Here is a 27,486-nt window from a genome sequence, read left to right as displayed (position 1 = left end):
GAGTAATTTTTAACATTTCATTTTATCTCTAGAGGTTTTGACCACCTTCCATTGTGTAGACCATTTTTAATGGTTGTACTATGCATTACAGTGTACATCTTTTAGTCTACTTAGAATATTTTGTCAACTTAAGAAGAATGTAAAATCCTCGCCTCCATATTTCTTTTACCTATTCCCCTTTTATGTCGTCCTTATCAATGTATCACACTGACATATGCTGAACACCCCACCAGACAAGCATTAAACTGCCATGCATATCTCAAAGATCTTAGGAGGAAAACAGTCTATTATATCTATTTAGATATTTATCATTTCAGTTGCTTTTCTTTCACTTCTAAAGTTCCAGATTCCCTTTGGTATCATTTCCCTTTTAACCAAAGAACTTTCTTTCACATTTCTGTTAGAGCAACTAGTTCTCTTCATCTTAAAATGTCTTTATTTTGCCTTCATTCCTGAAGGTTATTTTCACTGGAAGAGGAATTATGAATTGATAGTTTTTTCCTTTCAGGACTTTAAAAAATTGTTCTACTTCTTTTTCATCTTGACTCTTTGCAACTAAAAACCACAGCCATTCAAACTGTCTTTTCATATGTTGTCATTTTTTTCCCCCTTGGCTGCTTTCAATTTTTTTTGGTCTTTGGGTTTTCAGCAGTTTGATTTTCATGTGTCTGAGGGAGGATTTTATTGAGTTTATCCTATTTGGGAATCTCTGAGTTTCTTAAATCTGAAGTCTACGTCTTTTGCCAAATTTAGAGTTTTGAAACCATGTTTCTTCAAATATTTTTTCTGCGCCAGGCTTTTGGATCTCTTTCTTGGAGTCTGAGAATACAAATACGACCTTCTGATAATGTCACATAGGTCCCTGGGCTCTGTGTTCAGTTTCTTTTTCCTCCCACTCTTTCTTCTCCCTGTTGCTCAAACTGGGTAATTTCTAGTGATCTATTTCAATTCATTGACTCTTTTCTTTGTCATCTCCAGTCCACTATTAAGTCCATCCATTGAGTTTTAAAATTTTTGTTATTGTACTTTTCAGTTCAGCATTTCTATCTGGGTCTGTTTCTCTGCTGAGACCTTCTATATTTCCATTTGCTTCAAGAAAATTCACCCTTACTTCTTAATGCATGATGTTGCTATCTGCTTTAGTCTTTGTCTGATTAATTCCAACATCTGTGTCATCTGGGGTTGGCATTTGTTGACTATCTTTTCCCCTGCAAGTCTTTGGAATTTTCCTGGTTCTTCCTACGTTAAGTAATTACAGTTGATATCCCAGATATTTTGTGTATGATGTTGTGAAACGCTGAGTCTTTTTAAAATTCTATGGAGAACATTAATATTCTCCATAGAAGAATTTTAGCAGGCAACTGACCAGGTTAGGCTCTGCCTCCTGGCCAAGTGATGAGAGAATAGAAAAATAAATGCAGTCAGGATTCTCCTCACACTTTTTGGTCAGAGATTTAGGCAGCTGTGCTGCCATTGCTGCAGCCACATGACTTCCTAGGGGCTAGGGTGGGGGAAAAAGGAAGAAGGAGGAAAAAAACCCCCAGGGAAACCCCCCAATTCTCTGTCCCATAAGATCCCATTTACTGCTCCATAGACCAGAGAGAGAAGGCTTCTTTGCACCTGTTATACAGTTCCAGATTTCAGGCTATCACAAAGGCTGTATCAGAAGTAAAATAAACAGGACACTCACCACCAGCTTGATGGTACTTTGAGCTCCCTAAACCACCATCCAGAGTCCTTAGATAGCTACTCCATGCTTCTGGTCCAGGGTTTTAAATTGTAGTTAGCAGGAAAGAAAGGATGGAGTGTGCTTACCCCATCTCCCTTAGAACCACACCAGAGGCTCTTAACTCCATCATACAACCAAGTTATTAACTCCATCATACAACCAGGTTAGGAAACCACTGTACAGGTGTATGTGGATATTCTAATCAGGGACTGGCAAACTTTCTGTAAACGTCCAGACAGTAAATATTTTTTGCTTTGTAGCCATATGGTCTTTGTTGCAAACTCAATCTACTCTCTTCTTTCCTTTCCTTCTTTCTGTCTTTCCTTCTGTAAGCTCTGCACTCAATGTGGGGCTCAAACTCATGACCCCAAGATTAAGAGTTACCTGCTCTACTAAGTTAGCCAGGCATCCCTCAATCTACTCAGTTCTGTGACAGTAGCATGAAAACAGCCAGACAGTATGTAAATGAATGGACATGGCTATATTGCATCAAAACTTTAAACAGGTGGCAGGCTAGATTTGGCCCACAGACCACAGTTTGCCGACTCCAGTTCTACTTCATAAATAAACTTGGCAAAGTTCATTTTTGGACTCTCTTCCATTCCTTTGATAGGAGAATTCTTCAAATAACTATGTAAGTTATTGCTCTGCTCTTCCATTCTTAGTCCCATTATGCACAAGAACTATAGTCAAGAACTATAGTGCACATTCAATTATGCTCTTTGGTTCTTAAAATAGTCACTCCTCTGGAGCTAAAGTCTTAAAAACCAAAATTCCAGGAGTTTTGACTGACTATACCTTTTACATACAACTGAATATGTTATAGTTATTTCAAATAAAAATCCTTATTTGCAATTTTCTTAAGGATATGTTGAAGTAGAAGTCTTGGGTAACAGTGTTCCAACTTGTTTTTCCAGAGGTTAGTTAACTGACAGAAGATGTAGAGAGACTGCTGTCCTTTCACTCACCTGGTCTCCTGCCACAGAGATAGAAGGCTAGTCTGTCGGTCAGCTCATACTGTATTTCTATAAGGCGTTCTGCCAGCTCATGGTGTCCTCCTTGCCTACCAAGAGAAAACAAAGTACCATTTATATTCCTCACCAGTCACCACTGGCTCTAGAATAAAAAAGTACAGAGATGTCTTCTAAGACACCTGAGCAATTTATCAAATGTGACTTCTCAGAATAATCAATCTTTTGTGTGAGGTAAAGTGTCAAGGTCTACTTTGATTCCCACATTTATAAGCTGTTTTCACAATCTGAACTACCCCCTTCCTTTATTAATTTACAGAACAGAACACTTAATAAAGAAATGAAAGACTTAAGGGAGCGATAAAGAATAACTTCATCTAATGAGGTAGGAAAAAAAACCAATAAATGGTCTACAGTAGAGGTTCTCAAAAATTAACTGAAGTGTTTTTAAAAGCATATAGAAATCTAGGTCCCAACCTTGGGAATTCTGCATCAGTAAGGATGGGATGAGTGTGAACATCAGTATTTTGAAGAAGGTTTTTCCCCTAGAGGCTCCTGATGCAGCCAGTCTGATTCTGGATGACAGTTTAGTATCCACTTTAAGGTTTGTAATTCAGGGAGAGACAGACCAACAGAAAGCACAGCTCCCACTCATAGTTACTTTTACCTTTTAAAACCTTACTTTGCCTAACAGAAAACACAAGATCTGCCTTTCTTCATTCACCAAGTAAATGCTTAAGCTGCTTGAAATCTGTTTAGTAACCAGGCATATAAATAAATTATTACACTGAGAAACTATTATATATGCAAGGCACATGAGGAAACTACAAGGTAAGTGATAATAAGTACCATGTACCAAGGGCTCTCTTCCCTTAAATGCCGAAGTCTAGTTTCTGCCACTTTCTCTTCCCACCATTCAAGACACTATAGGACATTCCTTCGATCTACCACACGTTTGATATCTGAGATATGTATATTTTTTCCTCATTTTTTTTTAAAGATTTTATTTATTTGACAGAGAGAGAGAGAGATCACAAGTAGGCAGAGAGGCAGGCAGAGAGAGGGGGGAAAGCAGGCTCCCTGCTGAGCAGAGAGACGGATGTGGGGCTCGATCCCAGGACCCCGAGATCATAACCTGAGCAGAAGGCAGAGGCTCAACCACTGAGCCACCCAGGCATCCCTCCTCTTTTTTTTTTTTTTAACAGCTGTGAAATCAGGAAGCACACTACAATTGATGGTTCGTCATCATTTAATCAGCCGAGTTGTTCTCGTTTTTAGTGGTATATCAGATAATGATGACTTGGTACAGTCAGTGGAGTCTCGGATCTAGGGAATACTATATACCTCAGCTCTTATTCCCAGACACATTGCTCTACCTAGTAAAGTCCTCTGCTGTGCTGAACATGCCCGTCCAGCTCTCCCTCCTGAACTTAAATCATGCCTTTCTTTTTCACTTGGAATGCTTCAGCCCCTCCTTCACATACCCAAATCCAACCCATTTTTCAAAGACCAACTAAAGAAGTTTCTTCCTGACCTAGGCCATAATGAAGAAACCTTACATATGCCTTTTAAGACCAGTTACCGATTCTGGCAATTAATTCCACATTATCTTGTTTCATTTAACTCTTTTATGCCTTTATGAATCATCTCCTCCATGAGAGAAGAAGAAGAAATTCTGGGATGGCACAGTTTTGGCATTTTACCCATTTTATCTTCTGCAGAACAGAATAGAGCACTTTGCAGTTGATAAAAAGTTAATTTGGAAAAAGAAGGAAAGATGAACCATCTTCTATCATTTAAATGATATTCAAGACTAACTTATGGATTAATTTTTCCAGCATTTTACAAAGTTTTTAAACCAAGAAGAAACTTTAAAGGATTTTACGGCAAGCACCCAGACATCTGCTACCTAAAACCCACAATTAACATTTTACTATTACTTGTTTAATCAGCTACCTATCTGCACAGATCTGTTTTTAAGTTCAAGCAATGACTAAATGTATTAAGAAACTGGGGAGTGGGTTTTGCAATTCTTGATACCTGCCCATGGCTCAAATACCACTGCGTTAGAAGTCACGTGAAACACTGGAAGCTAAGCACACTCGTTAATGGTTCTACCTCCTCTGACTTTGCCAGGCTCTGAGCTCATATGTATCTGAAATGTCTTCATCGGCAAAATGGCAGGATGTAAATCCTTAACTTAGAGGGGTTAAATGTTAATCATACACAATTTAGCCACCTAGCAATGGATCATACCCAACATAAATAATCCCTAACCAAGGCAGTAACAAGAATCTAGGTCTCTCACCTTGCATAATCCACAGGAGTTTTTCCACTAGAATCCTGTGTGCCTGGGTCTGCTCCATATACTGCCAATAATTCCGCCTGTAAAATCTGCCCTGCTTTGGAGGCGACGTGGAGTGGGGTATTTCCTTTTTCCTGAGAAATATTAATAAAAAGTAGACAAACAAGCAAATTAATAAAACCAAAGGCTACACAAACACAACCCACTTAGTTTCAATTTAATATCTGAATCATTTCATGCTTTTCTCACAGGGTGAAAGAAGTTGGCTTGTGCTCCTAAAGATAACAGCCTCAAACAGGTTTCGAGATTCCCCGTTCTCACACTTGAGTGGAGTTGCTAAAAAACACAAACCAAAAAAATTTTTGTTACAAGTATAAAGACTCGTATACCAGAGCAGCTGGCAGATCATTTTAATATACATTATATTAGTAATAACTAATCTTTATTTAGCTCAGTAAGGTGGAAGCAGCACTTCTCCCTTGCTGCTCACAACTACCCTGGGATCTAAAGAGGGGCCATGCATACTTTACTGAGAAGGGAACGAGGGCTGGGAGGGCCGATCTGCCCAGAAGCATGATTTGTCTAGGTGGCACAACCAGACCTGAAGTGAGAGGTAGTAGGAGAAGGAGGGTGAACTCTGCAGTCTCAAAGACTTGAAATTCAAACCATACACCGTTCAAGTTACGTGACCTTGTGGAAGTTCTTTAAGCATTCTGAACCTTAGTTTTTTCAGCTCTAAAATGGTGATAAAAATGCCACATATTCACAAGGTTAGGAGTTGACGATATAACGGAGTGCTTAGCATGGAGCCTATTACACAGGAAATGCTCAAAGACTACTGCTGCTGTCATTATAAACATCATTATTATTTGCTTTTACTACTGAACCTAGGATGTTAGGGCTGCATTTCCTACACTGTGTAAGCTACAGGATTCTGCCGTATAGCACACCCTCACCACAACACCATTCTTGGCCTTGTATATAATACTTAAAGTCTTTCTGGGTGGGAAATGGGCCTGAGTATACCAAATTCTGTACCACTGCATAAAAGCTCTTACACATGCAGAAGATGAGTTGCTTTCCTTCAGGTCTAACCTAGAATTGTCCAAAATGTAATAACCATTATTGTAAGAATGCAGAAATCTACTCCAGCATCTATAGCCACACCTTATTTTTAAAATTAATGTATTTAATATTTTAAAGTTGTGGTAAAAAACCCATGCCAAGTCTTATTAATAAGCAAAAGTAACAGTTATATATATTCTGTGCAAAGTTTAAAATTCTGATTGTGAGCACCCACACTCTGTGTGAACGTTTCCTAAGAGCAGTGCTTTGGAAAAAAAATGCATATTTCTCATGGCATTTCTCAAAAATATGCGAAGGCCCACATAAAGAAAGCCATCTACTCATTTTACAAGTATAATAAAGAATCCCAAGCACTACAGCTTTGAGTCATCCTGCTTCCTGAAGATCCTACTCACTATACAGTCCAGAAACCTAAAGAAGTCCCTTGAACTTTCTAGTCCCTTCTAGAAACAAACTCAAGGATGGTTCCTACTTCAAAGTTAAACAAAAAACTTAGAGAAGTATAATTTTAAAACATATGAAAAATGCAAATCATTTTCTAGATACATACTTATTTTTTCCTCTTTGCCCTTGTACTTCCACTAACATGAATGGCTACCACTAAAATTAAAGATGAAACCAACTGCAAAAAGGGCTGTTATTAATTATTTAGAATACAGAAAGTTTTTTTGTTTTTTCTTTTCCTCCTCTTTAAGTTTCTTGCTTTCTTGTTTTTCCTGTTTTGTTTATTTATTTATTTATTTTTTAAGATTTTATTCATTTACTTGACAGAGAGACAGCGAGAGAGGAAACACAAACAGGGGGAATAGAAGAGGGAGAAACAGGCTTCCCACTGAGCAAGAGCCTAACACAGAGCTCGGCCTCAGGACCTTGGGATCATGACCTGAGCTGAAGGCAGATGCTCAATGACTGAGCCACCCAGGCACCCCCTCTTTAAGTTTTTTCCAAACAAAACAATATAACATTTCATCCAGCAATTTTAGGGATTTTAAAAGGTATGACCCACCTTGCTAAGGTCTTTGGCAGTCACGCTGTCATCATCCCGGCAAGGCAAGCGATGTACGAATGCTAACATCTGATACTTGGCTCTGATGAATTCCGCTTTATTAGGACTGGTTTGCAGGGGAGGGAAAAAAACAGCTCACTCACAGCTCAGATGTAACATTCCCCATTCTTTAGGCTGTAAAAGGAAAAGGAAGTGACCCGCATCCCCTACTTGAGAAGAAAAGGAACAATAGTGAAGTAAGTTCCAGCAGGAGTTTAAGACCTGAAGCCTCAAAATGTCAATTAGTCATTCTAATGGCCAGGATTGCAGAGTATTTGCTTTTCAGAGCCTCTCTTTTTTCTTTGTAATTTTCTTAATTGACCTAGCAGCCTTGTGAGGAAGCAGCTGTTACATCCCATCATACAGGTAGAGGTATCAGGCAGACTGGAGCCCAGAACCTAGATTTCTGGTCTGACTGCCTCTTGTCTGAGCACCTAAGCTTAAGTCTGATTACATTAACAGCCTCCAAGCTTTAGTTTCAAACTGGAGAAGCCACTGACTCATGCCGTGCAACCATGCAAAAGAGATGGTTCTGTGCGGGGGGGCTTGTTCTCCATTTCTAATAGCAAGGAGCTCCATGCACAACTGGAGTGTAACCACCTCCTGTGCCGCCCTTGAGACTGGTCCAAAGTAGCTGCACTCCTTTTAGTGGTCCCCAGGGGTTATGAAGAAATAAGAGTATTGATAAACATTCCACTCACTGTACTTTATCCTGTGGATTAGCTTTACGTCTTCCGCTCATAATAGAGGCAGGGTCCAGCAAAGAATGCTCCCATATAGAATTGGCACCATTATTATACAAGGTTTCAACCATCTAAAACCAAATAGTATAAAATCATATTTTAATGTATTTCCACAAATATTCACTGGAAATTGTAGTGACTGAGCTGGGAAAACCAAGCCCTACTGCAAACATCAGCATGACGGGGATGTCCTACAAATCATTGCTTTCTGATTCCAGAAAGAGAAGGATGACCCCTATATGCAATATTCAGGTCGACCAGGAGAATGGCTAAGTATCTAAAAGCGTTTGATTAAATTGTTCTTACATATTATGAAGAGCACTTTGACACTTTGGGGCAGTGATCATTCAAATACAGTTTTTAAGATTCTTAACAACCCACGTACTGTCTAGACCTTCTGCCTAAGATTTTCCTTTAATCCACTCATTTAAAAAAAACCTTTTACTAGCAATTATGGCTTGGTGTGCTAGTTAAATTTTCCTATAAACATTAAACTAATGCAACCATTAAAATAAATATTTGAGTATTACCTACATTTGTCTTGAGTACCACTGGTCGTTCATGTGCCATCCTTTCGGAATTGTGTGTGTTTTTTTTTTTAAAGATTTTATTTCTTTGAGAGAGAAACAGTGAGAGACAGCATGAGAGATGAGAAGGTCAGAGGGAGAAGCAGACTCCCCGTGGAGCTGGGAGCCCAATGTGGGACTTGATCTCGGGACTCTGGGATCGTGAACTGAGCTGAAGGCAGTTGCTTAACCAACTGAGCCACCCAGGAGCCCCTGAATTGTTCTTTTAGGGTCAATCCTGGCATTTTAAACTATTCATCTCTGGACTTTCTTCAGGCCCTATAATGAAATCTCTAAACAAAGACCTGAGAGCAATAAACACCCACTTTCACATGAGAAGAAGCTGTTAGAAACTTCTAAGCACGAGTTATTAATAAATCATACTTCCCAATTTCATTTCAAAGCATGACTCCTGACACTGCCCCATCTGTTTTTTTTTGCACTGGTGGAGACAGTGTCACATCAGAGACCCAAACCCACTTGTTCTGGTCTGTTGGTTTATATAGGCATGTTTAAGGGACATGTTGAGCAGCTGCCACAGATTTAGTAAAATATGTACTCAGGACAAATGAAAGCGAAACACATGCTTAATTCTGATTTCCAAACAGAACTTGAAGAATAGTTCCTTCTTGCATTCCATTGAAGAATGCACCCCAAAATAGAAGTAAAGATGACATGACATCCAACCCCAAAGAAAACAAAGAGCTCACTTGACACTTACCAGGGTGTCAGGCATTCTATTGAAACATGTCAACCCAATTTGGTGTCTAAATTGTAACAAGAATTTCAAGAAGACTTAGATCAGACGTTTCAGAGATTTCTGAGGAGTCTCAGTCCATGCTTCCATCAAAGCAGGAAACATAAGGAAAATTTTCCGAGACTGTAGCTTTCAGAAACATTGTGGTGTATGAAAAAGATGGACCATTTGAAAACAATTTCTGGTTACAGTCCAGAAAGTCAGCCGTGAAATATTACCAGGATATTTTAACAATTATTTTTCTATCTATAATTGAGTTTTTGAGACAAAATTTATTTCTTAGAAGGGGAAAAAAAATCTTAAATGAGGAATTAAGTTCTCACATACAGCACTAATAGGCATAGCACCTCTATTCAGTTACAACTCAAACATTTTTATAAGATTTAAGTGTAGTAGGGGAATTTAGTTGCTAAAACCATGAACCCTACAAGCTCAAATTACAAACCATGAGAATTCTTACTGTTTACCTGCAGCAACGTGGGAGGCCACGGTGTGTGTTTAAGATGCCTTACTTGCGAGATGTGGCGCCCTAGGCTCCGATGGACACTGCAGCACTCGTCACATATAAAAGTTCCCCTATTTACTGATGCCCAGGAAGGATCTGGAAAGAAGAATGACATCTCAGTGTCGAGGATACCAGGTGGCTGCTATACTGACAGATGGCCAACAACAACTGAGGTTTGGTTTTCCAGAAAAATAAGACATTTCTGTTGTCTTATGATGCTAGTCAACATGCCGAGCTGGTGAGCCTGCCTGATGATACCACCTTTCTTGGCTGACTGGGTACCACACTGATTGAGATTAAACACATGTGCTGAAGCCCTAAATAAGCAGTTGTCTCCTTTCTGGAGTAGGGCCACAGTCTGTAGCCCTAATGTGATCTACTGTCTCAGATGCCTGCTCTTTCATTCAACATAAGAGAAGCAAACTGGGAGAGGACGGATGAGTCATTTCAAACCAACCTCCACAAACAGCAAGTAACACAGCCATGTCAATGAATAATCCAGACTGTTATCTGAACTAAATGCTGAAGAGACTGCTACCCTGATCTACTGCCATACTTGTGCACGGCTCAAGGCCTGGCAGAAAGCTACAAGCAACACAGTAACACTGGGTGGCTATGGTGGTTCGCAGGACACACTGAGGAACCTGGCCTTCTCTGCTAGAAAATATTCTATGACATCCATTAGTCGTTTCAAATAAACTGCTGAGTTCCATCTTGCAACTGCTCTGAAAGAACAGAAGCTGGAATAAGAGCTGCTTTAAAGGGGCAAAGGTGTAAAATAAAAGTGAGTAACATTTTTGGTGTGTGTGTGTACAATACTTCTTTTCCATGAAGTCCTACGGAGCTTCAGCAGACATCCTTTGAGATGAGGAATAATTTGCACTTGGTAAGGAGTGAGAATAATCCACACGGGGCAAGTAAACTGAACACATACACTTAGAAACCCCAGACAAAAAAAGACTTTCTACATTTTGTCAGACTCACAATGGGGTGACAAAAGGTGCCACTCAAGCTGCCTGGTCTAAGAGTTATATTTAGAAATTCTTCAATGTCCACAAAAATCTCTAAAATGCATCTACACCATCTTTGCCATTTTTAACAGTTTATTCAAATCCTTTCCAACCATATAATGAAATCAGAGACAAATCCTGGGAGTCACAGGGTGTGGTGGCTGCGAGGGTGGCTCTGGAGACAAGCAGTCCAGGGTTGGAACTGCAACTCTGCCACTTCTAATGATCTCAGGTAAGTTATTTTTTTGAGCATCCTCACCATGGGTTGAATGGGAATAACAGCACACCTTAGAGTAGGGGGCATATAAAGGGTAAAGTTCTCTGCATATAGTAAGTACTCAGTAATGTCAGCTGTTAAAACTTTTACAAATTATTTTCGAAGTACCATTCAGGTATTTTCAAGAAGCGCTGAGATTCCTGACAACTGGAAAAAGTTTTGATTGTCAATACTTAAGACTTCGACTGTTTCAGGTGAACACTATTACTATAGTGAAAAATCTCAAATGGAGTTTTCAGATAGTTGAGCTCCGAGAACAAACTATTTAAAATGAACTAGATTTGGGGCACCTGGGTGGTTCACTCGGCTTAGGGACCGACTCTTGATTTCGGCTCAGGTCATGATCTCAGGGTCGTGAGATCAGGCTCCACCTGAGCACAGAGTCTACCTGGGAGTCTCTCCCTCCCTCTCCTTCCCTCTGCTCCTCTCTGTGCATGTGTGGGAGTGTGCACGGGTGCACACTTGCGCTCTCTCGCAAAATAAAATAAAACAAAACATTTAAAATGAACTAGATTCATTAAAGAGAGATTCATTAATGTCGCCATTTAAAAAAATATATTTGCTGAGATGTGATCATGGTAAAAGGTTTGCCGTGAAATAAAACAAAAACAAATCAATGAAGTATAATTCTGTCAGTACTACTATACTATTCTGAAATGCAAAGACTGAAAATGTCAAGAGCAAAGATCCCTACAAAGATACATAAGAACACTGTTTTTTGGGGGGCGCCTGGGTTGCTTATTGGGTTAAGCCTCTGCCTTCGGCTCAGGTCATGATCCCAGCTTCCTGTCATCCAGCCCCACGTAGGGCTCTCTGCTCAGCGGGGAGCCTGCTTCCTCTCCCAATCTCTGCCTGCCTCTCTGCCTCCTTGTGATCTCTGTCTGTCAAATAAAAAAATAAAATCTACAAAAAAAAAAAAGAACACAGCTTTTTGTAGTTTGGTACTAATACTTAAAAAAAATAAAAAGACTATTTTGAAGCTTTTGTTTTCACATATCATTCAGAGGATTCACAGTGTTCCTGGAGAAAATTAAATAGTAAGACAACAAGGATTTAATACACATTAAGCAAGGTTCTCAATTCATCACTTTAACATCATGGATCAGAGTCCCATGGAAAAAATATTAGAACATTCACAGCACAGCAAAATCAAAATCGAGTTCATATGAATGAGGCTGGGTGAAACCTTTGCCTAAAGGTAAACTGTTTTATGCTGGGGCTTCTTCCCCAGACTCCACCATGGAGAGTTCCGCCCCAGGAACACCACAAATGGACCTCAGAAATGTCTGTGACCCCATTAAGAAATTGAGTTCTGGATGAAAGAGTGACTACATGTGCATTTTCTGGGGAGAAGGCCTCAGCAGTCAACAGAATCTTTAAAGGGACCCCTTCGAGAAAGAGGCAACTCTCTTGATTAGGGCTCTGCAGAAAAGGCAGCACAAATTCCTAGCTGCTCAAGTTCACACAACATTTCAAGGTAGCCTAATTATATTCAAAACAGGAAGGAAGTGACTCAAGTCTCTGTAGATTAGGCATTTGAGACAACAACGAAAATGATACAATGGAAGAAAAAATGTTCTGAAATATGCACAAAATGCTGCAGAAGGGCAAGACAGTCATTAGTGCAGCAATGGAGAAGCAGCTTTCCTTTGTTCCCTATCACCTAATGAGTAAAGAATACACATTCCAAGAGGAAGTCTGAACCTACACTCATGTGAATGAAACACATCACAGAAAGTTCAACTAAAAACAAGTAAGAAGGGGCGCCTGGGTGGCTCAGTGGGTTGAGCCGCTGCCTTTGGCTCCAGTCATGATCCCAGGGTCCTGGGATCGAGTCCGGTGTCGGGCTCTCTGCTCAGCGGGGAGCCTGCTTCCCTCTCTCTCTGCCTGCCTCTCCATCTACTTGTGATTTCTCTCTGTCAAATAAATAAATAAATAAAATCTTAAAAAAAAAAATTAAAAAAAAAAACAAACAAGTAAGAAAATAAGGAAGTGGAACAAATAACATTTTCAGAGAATACGATGGAGTCTGTATAACCCACAATGCCTTGAGGTCCTCTTTTTCAACTCCTCTACTCCCTTCCCCATCTGCAAAAGAAACTGGTAACCTACTTGCACTACACAGGCCATAAAGGAACCACACAAGGTCTGACTTATCACAGTACTATGTAAAATCAGTCTCCACTGCCACACAACAAGATGAAGTTTGGGACAGTTGAAGAAACACTGGTGTTCAATGATTTAATTATGATGGTTAATTGGACTTTACTGTAACCAAAGAAGCCATCTTACCTTTGAATTGCTTCAAATTTCAAAGCAGGTTAATCCAAGCACCAAGAACAGCACAGAGACCTGTCAATTCGGTTTCAGTTGCTAAGAGGGATCTGAACTCTAAATATGAAAAAGCTAAATCCCTTAGGCAAGGGAAGAACGGTTCTGACCTTTCAACACACCAATGTCTATCCTGCCTGAATGCCCAAATGTGTCTGTTGCCAATCATTTTGTTTTGTAGGTTGTAATTAATGTATGATTTAGAACCTCAACTCCAGCTTTAAGAGACAGCAAAGGTTCTGTACTAAACAGCGCAATACAGAAAAGAAAAAAACTTAGATGAGATGATCCTAAGAATATTCATCAACTCTTCCTTACCACTGAATGTGGGTCTCCCAATTATCACCATCGGAAAAATGAGGAAATTAAGGCTGGGCTACATGAAATCACCGGTCCAAGGTCACCCAGAGACAAAAGCTAGCTTGAACCCAGGCCCTTAAGACCTCAAAACTCGAGACCGGTATTGCCTCCCAAGCGCTGGTTGTGTCTGCAAGACCCGGACCTTATGGAGATTCTCCCCGGTGGAGATGGAGCGGGAGACGGGCTCTTAGAATAGAGAAATACGGGGGTCCTATGGAGAGTATCAGTAGACGGAAGCGGCGAGCGCACCCACCCCAGGCAGGGGCCCCTCGCGGGACAGGGTCCGGGGGGCTGCGCGGGGAGCTGGGGGAACACCTGCAGCCTCTGGGGGCCGCAGCCGGGAGAACGCTCGCGTTTTACTTCTGTAATTGGCCTTCCTGTGGATTGCCCAAGCCCCTTCCTGTTGGGGAAGCAGCCTCGACCCCGCAGCCTCCCCGCCCGGCCTGGGACAGAGGAGAGGAAAGGGGATGAGACGAGAGGGAAGGGAGGGAGGGGAGGGAGGGGAAGGAGGGCGGCGGGTCCCTAGCCCACCCGGCTTTGACAGGCCCCGGACGGGTCCCGCCCGGAGGCCGTGCCGGTGGCTCCTCTTTGGGACCCGGGGTGTGGGGTTCGGACGCCGGGACCCGCCCGACCCAGGGGGCGGCCCCGGGGCAGGGGTCCCATCGAGCAGAACTGAGGGAAGCGGGCCCGGCCGGTGCGACTCACCCGGCCCGCTGCAGTCAGCGCACACCTCGCTGCTCCGAAGCCGCTTCGACATGGCTCCCGCCTCCCACCTGCCAGGAATCAGGGTCCCCGGGACAGCAAAGGCTGCGACGGAGGCGCTTCCGCTCTAACGGGTCCCCACGACGGCGCTGGCGGTGGCGCCTCTCCCCTCAGCGCCTCGCAGCCGCGTCGCAGCACGCACGCGCGGGGAGGTGCCCTTCGCTGAGGGGCAGATCATGTGACCGGAAAGGGCACGCTGCTTTGTCGCCATCTTGAATGAGGGCAGATATGTGCCTGAACATCGTCTGCCCTGCCTATATATTTTCTTAAGTTTGAGTTTCTCTCTCTTTGGAAGTCCCAGCACTGATTAATACCAGGAGAAGCAGCAAAAATCTCGTGGCCAGGGTTCTGCAGCCACATGTTTCCCGAGGCCATCAATCGTCAAGTCATTTAGTATAACTGGTCAAGTTCATTCACTTATTCAGCAAATACTTACTGAGCATGTGCTCTGTTCCACATACTGTTCCAGGCGCAGAAGACATGACAGTAGGCAAAGAAAATTTCCTGTTCTCATGGCGCTTACATTCTATTGTGGTAGATCTACAACAAAATACGTAAAATAACCAACACTAGGTGTTTCTTTGGCTGCAGTTTTAGTCTCATATGCAAAATGGAGCTGATGTGTTTTCTACCTCTAGTGCACGCTTTTTGTTTTTTTGGCAAGTCTTGCTACATAAGAATGTTATGCCTGAGTTTTCGTCTCTGAGAGAACACCAAGGAGCCAAGCACGGATGCAATCACACAAGGGTTTATTTGACAAGCTTAAGCTTGGGCCCAAGTATAACGGGCACAGCGGAGTAGGGACTTGGACCCAGAGCTTAGTGAAGGCAGGGCTGTTTATGGGTTCCTGTTACTAAAGCAGGGTGGGGGTTTCTGGAACCAAAGCAGGATGGGGGTCTCTGGAACTAAAGTAGGGTGGGGCTTACTAAAGCAGGGTGGGTGGGGGTCTCTGGAACTAAAGCAAAGTAGGGGAAAATTCAACCCTTGGGCACAGGGATCTGAGGTGGCTGCCAGAGCTAAGATAGATGTACCTATGCTAAGTCTAAACCTGAGGTGGGATGGCCTTGATTTTTCTCGGCCTCCACAAGAATAATTTTTTAAAAAACATTTTTAAAGGATTGTAAAGAAGAAAAAGAAGAGGAAGTCGATGAAAAATATCTGACAGAACTCATATATGGCCAACGGAGCTAAATATTTACTATCTGGCAAAGGACAAATGGAATAATTTACGGAAAAATGTGGTGTGCCTGCCTCATTGTAAGCACTCAATAATAGTAGCTCCTGCTATTCTTGGTATTTAGTATTACTACTAGTTTCTAATCACAACTTTTTGTTTTTGAGAATAAGAATAGATGACCTACAGTAATCTGTAGGATACTGTGAAACAAACACAATGAGATGAGTTTAATCAGTGTGAATGAGAGAAGAGATGCGACCCTAATACTGTGAATACTTATTGTATTTATTACATGTAAATGCAGTCATGATCTGCATTTGGGAAATACTGGATGCCCATTAAGGGCCAGGCACTATTTTGACTTTAGATACTCTGTTATGCTGCCATTGTGGAGTTCTTCAACTCATGAATAAGAGATATGTAAAATGAGCATTGAATGATGAAAAGAAAGATTAAGTTGTATAAGGCTTCTGGAAAGATAGGACGTCCTGGAAGAGGTCTTAGAGGCTCTGGATGTTGGTCTACCTCTCCATTTTGATAAATGTGTGGTGTAGGAATGACGGGAATAATTCCCACACATTCCACAGCGAGGGCCTCTGGGTCATATCCTGGTGCTCCTGCACCCTGCTTTGTTCCGCAGACTCACAAATCTTGCCGACTCAACACGTGTGGAGAACGGATTAGGCCAGGATTCTTGAACAGCTGTTGTGGCAGGCATCGGATGCATGCAGGCTGGGGAGGGAGAGGCTATGCTTTCAGGATGCACTGAATAACTTCACCCGGCTGTGTGGTCTAGTTGCAGACAACTGTGCCAATAACAGGCTGGGGAATAGCTGTTAAGTTGACTTGGCTCTTCACTGAACTAAAGAGCTGTAGTGTCTGAGGTTGAAACTCAAAGAATGAACTTAATATTTGCAGAATCTGATCAAGTCTGGGTATTCTCTGTGAGTCTTTTTCGCCATAATCCCAAACTCGAGTGGCTAGTATGAAAAACCAATGCCCCTCATATGTGGAAACCACACTGTAGGTCACTTTGAATCCTAACTTGGTGTGGAGTTCTGGTAGAAAGTGGTTCTCAACTGGGGATGATTTTTCTCCCCGGGGGAACATTTGGCAGTGTCTGGAGACATTTTGGCCAAGAAGTGCTACAGCATCCAGGGGATAGAAACGCCAAGGATGTTGCTCAACATCCTAGAAAGCACAGGACAACCCTCACAGAAAGAAAATTACCGAGTTTACAGTGTGCCAATGTTGAGAAACCCTAAGGAAGAACAATCCCCTTGTTAGGCAAATCTTCGATGCCACTTCTCCAGAGTTTGTGATATTCCCTCTTTAAAATTGTTGGGTGTTGCCCACTTTCAAAATGGCTTCTGGCCAATCATGGAAGCACTGCCCAATTCCAAAAAGGCTGCAAGGGAGTCAGTAACTGGAATGGTTTGGTCCAGGCCCCAGCGGCCACCCCCTGAACCCAGAGCAGATGGAAAAGGCCCAGTTGTGGACTGAACCATATGAGATAGCTGGAGCAGGGGGATAGAGGCTGGTGAGGGATAGGCCGAGGTGTCCGTGTCGAGATCCTGGGGGAAGGGAGAGAATGTTAGCTCTGTTTCGAGATTGCACTGTGTTTTCCGGTGTGTAGTTGGGAGTGGGTGCGGTCGGGCCGACTCTGGGCCGCGCGCCTGGACTCGTCTCCCCCTGCCGCGGCGCGCGGTGGTTCGCCCGCGCACTTCCCTGTTTGGGGCAGTTCGGCCTGCAGAAGTCGGTTCGGGAGCTGTCAGTGCGGGCGGGAGCTCGGCGGGGCTCGGGGTGGGCGCGGTCGACCCCGTCCCCGACCCGGCCCGCGACCCCCGACCTCCCGCGCGCCCCGCACCCGGCCCGTAGGCCGCCCCACCGCGTACCGCGCCCCTCGCTCACCCGCTCCGTTCTCTCTCTGTCTCTGGTCGGCCGCCGGACGGGCGGGCGCCGGAGACCCCGCCGGGGCTGAGGCTTGGCAAGCGGGCAGTGCGGGCCCGGCTGCGGCTTTCTCGCCATGTCCTCGTCCCGCGACAACAGCGGCCACTTCCCTTTGCACCTCCTGGTTTGGAACAACGACTACCGGCAGCTGGAGAAGGAGCTGCGGGGCCAGGTGAGGGGCGGGGCGGGGGTCTGCCTGTGGCGAGGGGCGGGGAGGGGGGAATCGGGGGTCGCTTCGTCCTCCAGAGCCCATCTCCAGCCCTCTGCCTTCGGGGTCCCGCAGACCCCTTCAGTTCTGCAGCCTGCGACAATAATAATAAAAGGACATGTATCGGAGTGCTTACTGGGTGCCAGGCCCTGTGCCGAGGGATTTAGGAACGTTATATATATATATTTTGCCTTTCCAGCAGTCCTGGGAGGTAGGCTCTCTTATTATTACATTTGCCAGAGAAGGAAACTGAGGCTCTCAGAGGTTATGTGCCTTATGCAAGGTCGCCCACTTAATAAATGCCAAGTCGGGATTTTAACTCTGGCCGGCTGGCTCGAGTACACTGTAGTAACCAGTTAGGTTTTCCTCCCTCTCCCAAAGAGGTAAAAATGGCACACACCGCTCATCCCCGCGCCCCTCCCCGTCCCCGCCCTTTTCGTAAGGAAGGGCTTGGTTGGGTTTGGAGTCCAGGTTGTAACTCGCTCTGTGACCTTGGGAAAGGCATTTTCCCTTTCTGGCCCTCGTAGGCTGATACATCCCAAAGTTTGAGAATCACGGGGGCACAGGATCCTTAAAATCCCTTCCTGTCCTCCAGTGCTTTGAGTCCTTGTCTTTTATTTCTTTCCATCTCTATAAATCAGTGGTTCTCAGTTGGAGGTGATTTTTGACACACACCTCCCCACCCCCAATGGTAATGCGTGGAGACAGTTTTGGTTGTTACCAGTGGGGAATGGGTGCTACTGGGATCTTAGCCCTAGAGGCCAAGAATGCAGGTCACCATTCTCCAGTGCGCAGGCCAGCTCTCCACAACTGAGAATTATCTGGTCCAAAGTGTCAGTAGTGTTCTGCGGGAGAAAGCCTGCTTTTAAAGGCATCTCAACAATTCGGGGAGTTATTGGTGCCCTCAGGTTCCAAGCTAATGTACTTTGCCATTAGGATAAGGATTTGTAGTTATTTGGTGTAATTCTTGTTGACTTTGAAGTCCTGATTTTTGAGTGGCTCTAAATCGATGCTAATTGTCAAGAAATTTTAAAGAAAAAGCACTTTTGGTTGGCAAAAATTGAGCAAGGTCAGCATCACCCCGTTTGGTGAATAACGTTACTGCTAAGTGAGTGTGTTCTTGCCTCTTGCTATATTAACAAAAAAAAAATCTGCTGGGCACTTGCTGTAAGTCAAGAGTTGGTCTTTTTTCATTTAAATCCTCTGTCCAGACACAATATACTTTTATTGGAAGAGTCATTGGTCTTAATTAGATCACGCCCCCAGAGTAGATGACTCACCATTAGGTGTCCCAGTATACCTGGTGATTTCATTCCCTTTCTGTTACTAGATGTGGCGCAGAGGGAATCCTCCATCATTTCGCTCTCAGCTCTCAGCGTTCTCACCTTGGACACTTGAAAAACAACCAGAGAATCCTGCTGTGTTGTGCGTCTGCACTTCCTCAGTGTCCCTGCTGCCCCAGCTTCTTGTGAAATACTGAGATAAAGTACAAAGAAAGTCGCAGAACTAAACTACCTTTTGATAGAGAAGTTGGTCGCCACCATTAAGCCACACACTCTTTCAATACTGATTTCTGGAAACAGAAGGCTTTCTGTTCATCGGGGGTGAAGAAAAGAACTTGAATGCAGTGCATGTTTTCTTTATAGGAAAAACTTGTTTGATAAGAACACAGGCTTGGTTTACAGTCTAAAATGTGGCATAGATGAATTTTCTCCTTTTCCTGTAGGCTGTAATTCATTCAAAGTTCTCTGTGCCTCTTAAAAAATGTTAAGGACATTCGTGATCAGAGAATTACAATTCTGCAGCAGATTTTCCTGGAGTAAACTGATTCTTTGCACCTTATACTGTCAAGTTGGGGGGGGGGTGTCAAAGGAAGAATATTAATACTTGCTAATTATTTGGTTTTGACTTTGTTATCGGTTATCCCCATAGATCATTTCATAGTATACCAATCCTTTCTGAGTAAGAGGCAGTTGAAGCAGATGAATCATAATGAACATCTTTACCGTGAAAGCTTGACTGTCATGACCACATAACCCAATCTCCATCCTAAAGCTTGGCCATTGAAGGGGTAGAGGTTGGGTTTGCTTCAAGGGGTATGCTTGGTATAATGCTTTGTTTTCACCATCTTGAAGTTCCTTTTTTTTTTTTTTAAGATTTTTATTTATTTATTAGAGGGAGAGGGAGAAAGCGAGCACAGGCAGACAGAATGGCAGGCAGAGGCAGAGGGAGAAGCAAGGAGCCCGATGTGGGACTCGATCCCAGGACGCTGGGATCATGACCTGAGCCAAAGGCAGCTGCTTAACCAACTGAGCCACCCAGGCATCCCTTGAAGTTCTTTTTTAAAAAAGATTTATTTGAGAGAGCATGAGCAAGAGCAAGACCGCATAGGAGGGGGCAAAGGGAGAGAGAGAATCTTGAGCAGACTCCCCGCTGAGCCATGGAGCCTGACTTGACTTCACAATTCTGAGATCTGACCTGAGCTGAAATCCTGAGAGTTGGAGCCTTAACCAACTGAGCCACACCAGGTGGCCCCACCGCCTTGCATTTTCATTTCTCACTGCACCCTGCAAATTTTGTAACCAGTTCAGGGTTCAGGGTTCAGAAGTTATTCATTGATATCATTAAAACGTGGCAGGAAATATTTTGTTGCTTTCATATTTGTCAAGATTCTCTTGATTATGAAACAACTACAGAGGTCTGTGACTTACAGGCAGTTGGGTTAATGGCCAGTACGAATACTGATAACGTTGTGAGCCTGGGCAAGTTATCTACCCTTGCTGAGTTGTTTTATCATCTGTAAAAATAGGGAGAGTAGCCCTGAAAGCCTAGCGGTTTGTCAGGCATTGTGCTGGAATGCTTTCCGTGCAATTTCAGATTTAATTCTCACAACCTGTGCCCAAGTGAATGCTATCACGATTCCCATTTTATAGATAAGGAAACCAGATAAGGTGGGGAGGCTCAGCTGCACACTTAGCCACTGGCTGAACCAGGGTGTGAACCCAGAAGGTCGGGCTCTGCCCTGATGCTGTATTCTTAACCCTTCCATTCTGCTGCTTTTTCCATAAGAGTCCCTCCAGTTCAGAATTATGGAAGATAAGCCAGAGAGCAGATCTGAAAACGCAGGCACATCATAATGAGAGTGATCCCACTTACCCTCATTGCTGCTGTGATTATTGTAATCGTCCTGGGCATTCAGTTTCTTTTATGTATGGCCCAGTTTTTCTGCAAGGAACACGTACTGGCTGCGGAGTTAGAAACAAAAAATTCCTATCGGCCCAGCAACACAACCAGCTGCTTCACTCCGTTTGTTTGCCAGTAAGCTTCTGCGGTCTGTTCCTTCATTCCTCCCATCCCACGAGTGAGACTGGAAGAGGGCACACTGGTAGCTGCAAGAATTGTATTTTGTTCTAGGAACAGCAGCATAGAATCAAGTTTATCCAGATGAGGAGGATAGGCATGTTTCCGCGGGCGCGTGAGTCACCCCCATCCCAAGGTCTTACTGAGAGCTGAAGTGTGGAGTTTGCCACATCTGCAGTTGTTTCACACTTTCCACGTTGGCTCAGCAGGGGCATTTTATTAAGTGCCTCTTGACACATCAGCTCTACTATCTTTAATATTCAGTGGGGCCTTGAAGCCGGTGCAGTGGAAGTGATTTGTGTCACCATTATGTTGTTTGTCATTTAGCTAGAGAGGTCTGTTAAACATCCCTGGCTTTTTTACGGATGCTGGGAGAATGAGTGAACATTTAAAGGGATGTATACAAAAGTCAGTCAGTGCACCTTGGATGGGGGGAAACCAGGACCCAGTAGGGTACAGGGTGGCAGATGAGGCCCAACTCAAGGGCCAGCCCCCAGTGAGGAAGCCGGCAGGTGAAGGGACACCATCAGGGCAAGAAGAAGAGGGTGTTCTAGGTGGCAGCAGTCCTTAGAGCTCGACAGGGAGCTACCCTGGGGTTCTCACCCCCATCTGCTGCAGGCTGAGTGGGGCCCTGGGTGCACATTCAGGTTGGTGCTTGTTGGCTGGAGGCCTGCCAGGAGCCAGGGGCCCAGCATCCAAGATGAAGAGCTAGAGCCTGCCCTCACGTGCTCCCTCTTGGCCCTTAGAGGCTCAGGCTCCCTTGAGGGAACTATGCCTATGGATATCGTTTCCTGCTGGACTTAGGGTGGGGGAGTCAGTTTGGGTCACAGCCGCAGAGGACGAGAGCAGCCTGAGAGATGCACAGGAATGAGAGTGGACTCTGGAGAGAGAATGGAAGGCCAGTTCGCAGCCTCTTGGTGGAGGGCCCCCCCCCGCCTGCAGGTGGCAGTCGGAGTAGATGAGGCACTTACTTCGTGCTGGGTGCTGAAGAACAGAAAGGTTGAGCACTGCACCTGAGGCTAGTCAGGGGCCTGTCTGTGGGCCTGTTGTCTGGTTTTACAGCCTGCACTCAAGGCTTGGCCTTTTACTGCCTCCTCAGGGTCACTATTACAGTTTGAAGGGGCAGGTATTTTTAATTCGGTACAGTTCATGACTGGAGAAACATAAAGGAAAACCTGAAATGATGAGCTTCCAATGTGAATTCTAGTTTAGCTCTGAAATCTCTTGCTCACTGAGCTAATGTCATTGGTTGGAGACCCTAAGCCCCACTATTAACTGTAATGAAATCTGAACAGATCCCTTTTAGGAAGAAACTGACTGCTTATATACGCTCCGTAATGTGGGTATATGATAAGAAGAGCTAATTCTTCTTAGTGCTTCTTACAGGGTTAGGTATTACACCTTTACTCTTGCAAGAACTCTATAAGGTCAATTCCTGCCTCCCCCCCCCCCCACCCCCGCCATTTTTTATTCACAGTTTACATGGGAACAAACTGAAGCTCTGGAGAAACTAACTTATCAAACAGTATATAGATGATGGATTCATTTTATATATTACATGAAGCACATACATAGGTTTTTTTCAAACATCTTTATTCGGCTATAATTCACTAATCATACGATTCACCCATTAAAGTATAACTCTCAGTGGTTTTTAGTGTCTTCACTGGGCTGTGCAACCTGCACCAGCATCAAATTCCAGAACATTTTCACCTCTCCAGTAAGAAACCCCGTACCCTGTAGCCACTCTCCATTTCCCCTCCACCCCTCCAACTCTGGGCGACTGCTAATCTACTTGCTGCCTCTTTAGATTTGCCTATACTGGACATTTCCTATAACTGGAATCCTACAGTATGTGGCCTTTTGGACTTAGCATGTGTGTGAGATTTCATCCACACTGTGGGACAGATCAGGCCTTCATTCCTTTCTTTGGCTGAAGAGTATTCCATTATCTGGGTGTGCTGGATTCTGTTTATTGTTTTACCAGTTGATGGATATTTGTCCCCGCAGAACTTTTTGGCTGTATGAATAATGCTGTATGTACCTTTGTGTACAAGTTTTCATAGGGATGTATGTTTTTATTTTTCTTGGGTCAGTACCCATGAGAGGAATGGCTGGGTCATATGGTTACTCTGTGTTTGATTTTTTGAAGACCTGCCCACCATTTTTCAGATTGGCTGCACCATTTTACATTCCCACTGGCCATGCGTGAAGGTTCCAGTTTCTCCACATTTGCTGTTCTTTTGGACACTAGTCATCCTCGTGGGTGTGAAGTGGTATCTCATTGTGATTTTCTTTTTTTTTTAAAGATTTTATTTATTTATTTGACAGAGATCACAAGCAGGCAGAGAGGCAGGCAGAGAGAGAGGAGGAAGCAGGATCCCTGCTGAGCAGAGAGCCCGATGCGGGCCTCCATCCCAGGACCCTGAGATCATGCATGACCTGAGCCGAAGGCAGCGGCTTAACCCACTGAGCCACCCAGGCGCCCATCTCATTGTGATTTTGACTGAGATTTCCCTAGTGATGAGTGAAATTGAGCCTCTTTTCATGTACTCATTGACCCTGGCATATCGCCTTTGAAGAAATGTCTATTCCGCATCCTTTGCCCATTTAAAAATTGGGTAGTCTTTTTATCCTTAAGAAGTTCAAGTTCTTTGTATAGTCTCGATACTTAGTAGCCCCTTGTCAGATAAATGACTTATAAATATTTTTTTCCCCTTCTGTGGGATGTCTTTTTACTTTGTTTATGATATCATATGAAGTACAAAAATTTTTAGTTCTGAGGAAGTACTATTTATCTCTATTTTCTTTTGTCTTTTATGCTTTCGGTATTGTATTTAAGAAGGTTTTGCCTAACCCCAGGTCACAAAGATGAACTTCTTTGTTTTCTTCTAAGAGTTTTATTGTTTTGGCTCTTCTATTTGGGTTTATGATCAATTTACAGCTAATTTTCATGTATCATATATGTAAAACTTCATTCTTTTGCATGCGGATATCCAGTTGTTCAAGCACCATTTGCTGAAAAGATTATTTTTTCCCCACTGAATTATTTTGGCACCCTCACAGAAAACTAATTGACCATAAATGTGTAAGTTTACTTCTGGAATTTAAATTGTATTCTCTTGATTCTGCCTTTCTGCCAATACCACACTCTTGATTGCTGTAGCTTTGTACACAGTTAAATTTTGAATTTGGTAAATGTGAGTCTTCAGACTTTGCTCTTTTCCAGATGGTTTTGGCTATGCTGGTCTCCTTGCACTTCCTTAAGAATTTTAGGATCAGCGAGTCAATCTCTACAAAAAGTCAGCTGGAATTTTGATAGGTGGTGCATTGACTCTGTAGCTCAGTTTGGGGAGTACTTTTTTTTTTTTTTAAGATTTTATTTATTTATTTGAAAGAGAGCATAAGGAGGGATGAGGGGCAGAAGGAGAGGGAGATGGCAGACTCCCTGCTGAGCAGGGAGCCAAATGTGGACTCTATCCCAGGATCCTGGGATCATGACCTGAGCCAAAGGCAGACACCTAACTGACTGGGCCACCCAGGTGCCCTCAGTTTGGGGAGTATTAACATCTTTTTTTTTTTTTTTAAGATTTTTTAAAAAAATTGATTTATTTGACAGAGATCACAAGTAGGCAGAGAAGCAGGCAGAGAGAGGGGAGGAAGCAGGCTCCCTGCCAAGCAAAGAGCCTGCGATGTGGGGCTCGATCCCAGGACCCTGGGATCATGATCCAAGCCGAAGGCAGAGGCTTTAACCCACCCAGACTCGCCTAGTATTAACATCTTGAATATTAAGTCTTCTGACCCATGAGCATGGATGTTTTTCCGTTTATTTAGGTCTTAAATTCTTTCAGCAGTGCTTTATAGTTTTCAGATTGTATGTTTTGTACTTTTATTTATTCCTAAATATTTTATTTTTTTGATGCTATTGTAAATGGAATCATTTTCATAATTTCATTTTGAGTTGTGTTACAAGTGTATAGAGATACAATTGATTTTGTTTCGTTTTTCAAAATGGAATATAATTAACATACAATGTTCTATTAGTTTCAGGTGTACAACATATTGATTTGACAGTTCTATACATTTTTCAGCACTCACCGTGATAAGTGTAGTCAGTACCTGTCACCAAACAATGTATTGACTGTATTCCCTATGCTGTACTTTTCATCTTTGTGCCTTACTTATTTTATAACTGGAAGTTTGTATCTCTTAATCCCCTTTATCTATCTTACCCATATCTCCATTCACCTCCCCTCTAGTAACCACTAGTTTGTTCTCTGAGAAACATAATTGATTTTTGTATATTGATCTTGTATCCTCCAATCGTGCTGAACTCCTTCGTTAGTTCTAACCTTTTAGTGGATACCTCAGGATTTTCTGTGTATAAAATAATGTAAAATATGAATAGAAATTGTTTTTCTTCTTTCTTTCTAATCTGGATGCCTTTTCTTTCTTTTTCTTGTCTTATTGCCCTGGTTAGAACATCTAGTACAGTATTGAATAGAAGCGACAAAAGAGAATGTACTTGGCTTGTTCCTTATCTTAGGGCGGAACATCCAGTCTTTTACTGCTAAGATAATGTTAGCTGTGGTGTTCATAATGGGATGCTCTATGAGGAAATTCCCTTTTATTTCTAATTTTTGAGTGCTTCTTTTTTATTTTTATTTGGTATCATGAAGGGGTGTTGGATTTTGTTAAATGCTTTTTCTGCATTGTTTTAGCCTTGTTTGGGCCACTGTAACAAAATACCATAGAGGGGGTAGTTGATAAACAATAGAAACTTACTTCCTAAAGTTCAGGAGGCTCTCAGTCCAAGATAATGGTGCTGGCAGATTTAGTGTGGTGGCTGGAGAGGGCTCTCTTCCTCGTTCATAGTAGGATCTTTCCAGCTGTGTCCTCACATGGTGGAAGTGGGGATAGAAAACTCTCTGGCCTCTTTTATTAAGGCACTAATTCCATTCATGAGGGCCCCACACTCACGACCTAAGCACCCCCCACAAAGGCCCCACTTCTAATACCATCATCTTTGAAGGTTAGCATTTCAACATAAGAATGCAGACTACATTCAGACCCTGTGCATTTATTGAGATGGTCATGTGTTTTTAAAAATTTTATTCCATTGATTTGATGTGTTACAGTAATTATCAGATGTTAAGCCACTTTTGCATTTGGGATAAATCTCACTTGGTCCTGGGGTTTAATAACCTTTCTGTGTATTGCTAAATTTGTTTTGCTACTATATTGTTGAGGCTTTTGCATCTATATTCATTAGAGGTATTGGTCTGTGGTTTTCTTTCTTTGGCAATGTATTTATTATCAGGATAAACCGGGCTCATAAAATGAGTTGGAAAGTTTTCCTTTATCTTCTATTTTTTGGGGGGGTGGATTTGTGAGGAATTGGTATTAATTCTTTGGATGTTTGGCAGAATTCACCGGCAAAGCCATCTGGGCCTGAGCTTTTTTAAAGTTCAAACATTACTGATTCAGTCTCTTTACTTGTTACAAATTATTCAGATTTTCTGTTTTTTAAGTCAGTTTTGCCGGTTTGTATCTGTCTAGGAATATGTGCCTTTCATTTAAGCCTCTAATCTGCTGGCATACAGTTGTTCATAGTATTCCTTTTATTTTTTTTTTTTTAAGATTTTATTTATTTATTTGACAGAGAGATCACAAGTAGGCAGAGAGGCAGGCAGAGAGAGAAGGGGAAGCAGGCTCCCTGCTGAGCAGAGAGCCCGATGTGGGGCTTGATCCCAGGACTCTGTGGGCTTAACCCACTGAGCCACCCAGGCACCCCACATAGTATTCCTTTTAAATACTCTGTATTTCTGTAGAGTTGGTTGTGACATTCCTTCTTTCATTCCTGCTTTTGGTAACTGGAGTCTTCGCTCTTTCTTTTCTGGTCAATCTAGCTGAAAGTTTGTCAATTTTTTTGATATTTACCAAGAACCAATTTTCAGGTTTTTTTTTTCCTGTATTGATTTGCTGTCCTCTGTTTTGCTAATTTCCACTTCAATCATCCACCATCTTTAATCCCAGTCCCCATAATATTCTTCCTTCTTTCTCTCTTTTCACATGGTTCTCACATGAGAAAGAGGCACAGGAGGCTCCGAAGGGCTACAGTCAGCAACACAAAATGTTGCTGCTGTCTGGCTCATGCATATTTTTTTTTCCTATGGTCCAAAATAGGACAAAGTCAACAACTTAATGAATTTGGCTTTAATTTTACACATCATTATCTAGTGGTTGCCCAGAAGCTTGAGTGTCAGTCCTTGGTCTGAGATGTTAGTCTTCTTCTGGGGTGTGAATTGCATAAAATAGAATTTGTCCTTTTTGTGTGACAAATA

General features: G+C 42.9%; 2 protein-coding genes across 17 annotated transcripts in view; one reads left to right on the top strand and one right to left on the bottom strand.

The window, feature by feature from the left end:
• Nucleotides 1–14,594, bottom strand: part of GIT2 (GIT ArfGAP 2) — a 51,656-nt gene extending 37,062 nt beyond the window's left edge. For 15 of the 16 annotated variants that reach the window (XM_032311159.1, XM_032311163.1, XM_032311171.1 and 12 more), the window contains exons 1-7: nucleotides 14,391–14,594; nucleotides 9,670–9,803; nucleotides 7,838–7,950; nucleotides 7,098–7,203; nucleotides 5,255–5,341; nucleotides 5,009–5,139; nucleotides 2,698–2,792 (exon numbers count right to left, since the gene is read on the bottom strand). In XM_032311159.1, coding sequence (XP_032167050.1) covers nucleotides 2,698–2,792; nucleotides 5,009–5,139; nucleotides 5,255–5,341; nucleotides 7,098–7,203; nucleotides 7,838–7,950; nucleotides 9,670–9,803; nucleotides 14,391–14,442 — 718 coding nt within the window. In that variant the 5' untranslated portion in view covers nucleotides 14,443–14,594. Of the gene's footprint in view, nucleotides 1–2,697; nucleotides 2,793–5,008; nucleotides 5,140–5,254; nucleotides 5,342–7,097; nucleotides 7,204–7,837; nucleotides 7,951–9,669; nucleotides 9,804–13,286; nucleotides 13,347–14,390 lie in introns of all 16 variants that reach the window. The other variant, XM_032311168.1, reaches the window with a different exon arrangement.
• Nucleotides 14,595–17,358: 2,764 nt separating this feature from the next.
• Nucleotides 17,359–27,486, top strand: part of ANKRD13A (ankyrin repeat domain 13A) — a 32,664-nt gene continuing 22,536 nt past the window's right edge. Inside the window, exon 1 of the mRNA XM_032311177.1 lies at nucleotides 17,359–17,746. Within this exon, the coding sequence (XP_032167068.1) occupies nucleotides 17,651–17,746 (96 nt within the window). The 5' untranslated portion in view covers nucleotides 17,359–17,650. The remainder of the gene's footprint in view (nucleotides 17,747–27,486) is intronic.

The sequence above is a fragment of the Mustela erminea genome, chromosome 13 (assembly GCF_009829155.1).
Source record: "Mustela erminea isolate mMusErm1 chromosome 13, mMusErm1.Pri, whole genome shotgun sequence".
Lineage (NCBI taxonomy): Eukaryota > Metazoa > Chordata > Mammalia > Carnivora > Mustelidae > Mustela > Mustela erminea.
Note: the sequence above shows the minus strand (reverse complement) of the source record. Positions and strands in the feature narration are given on the sequence as shown.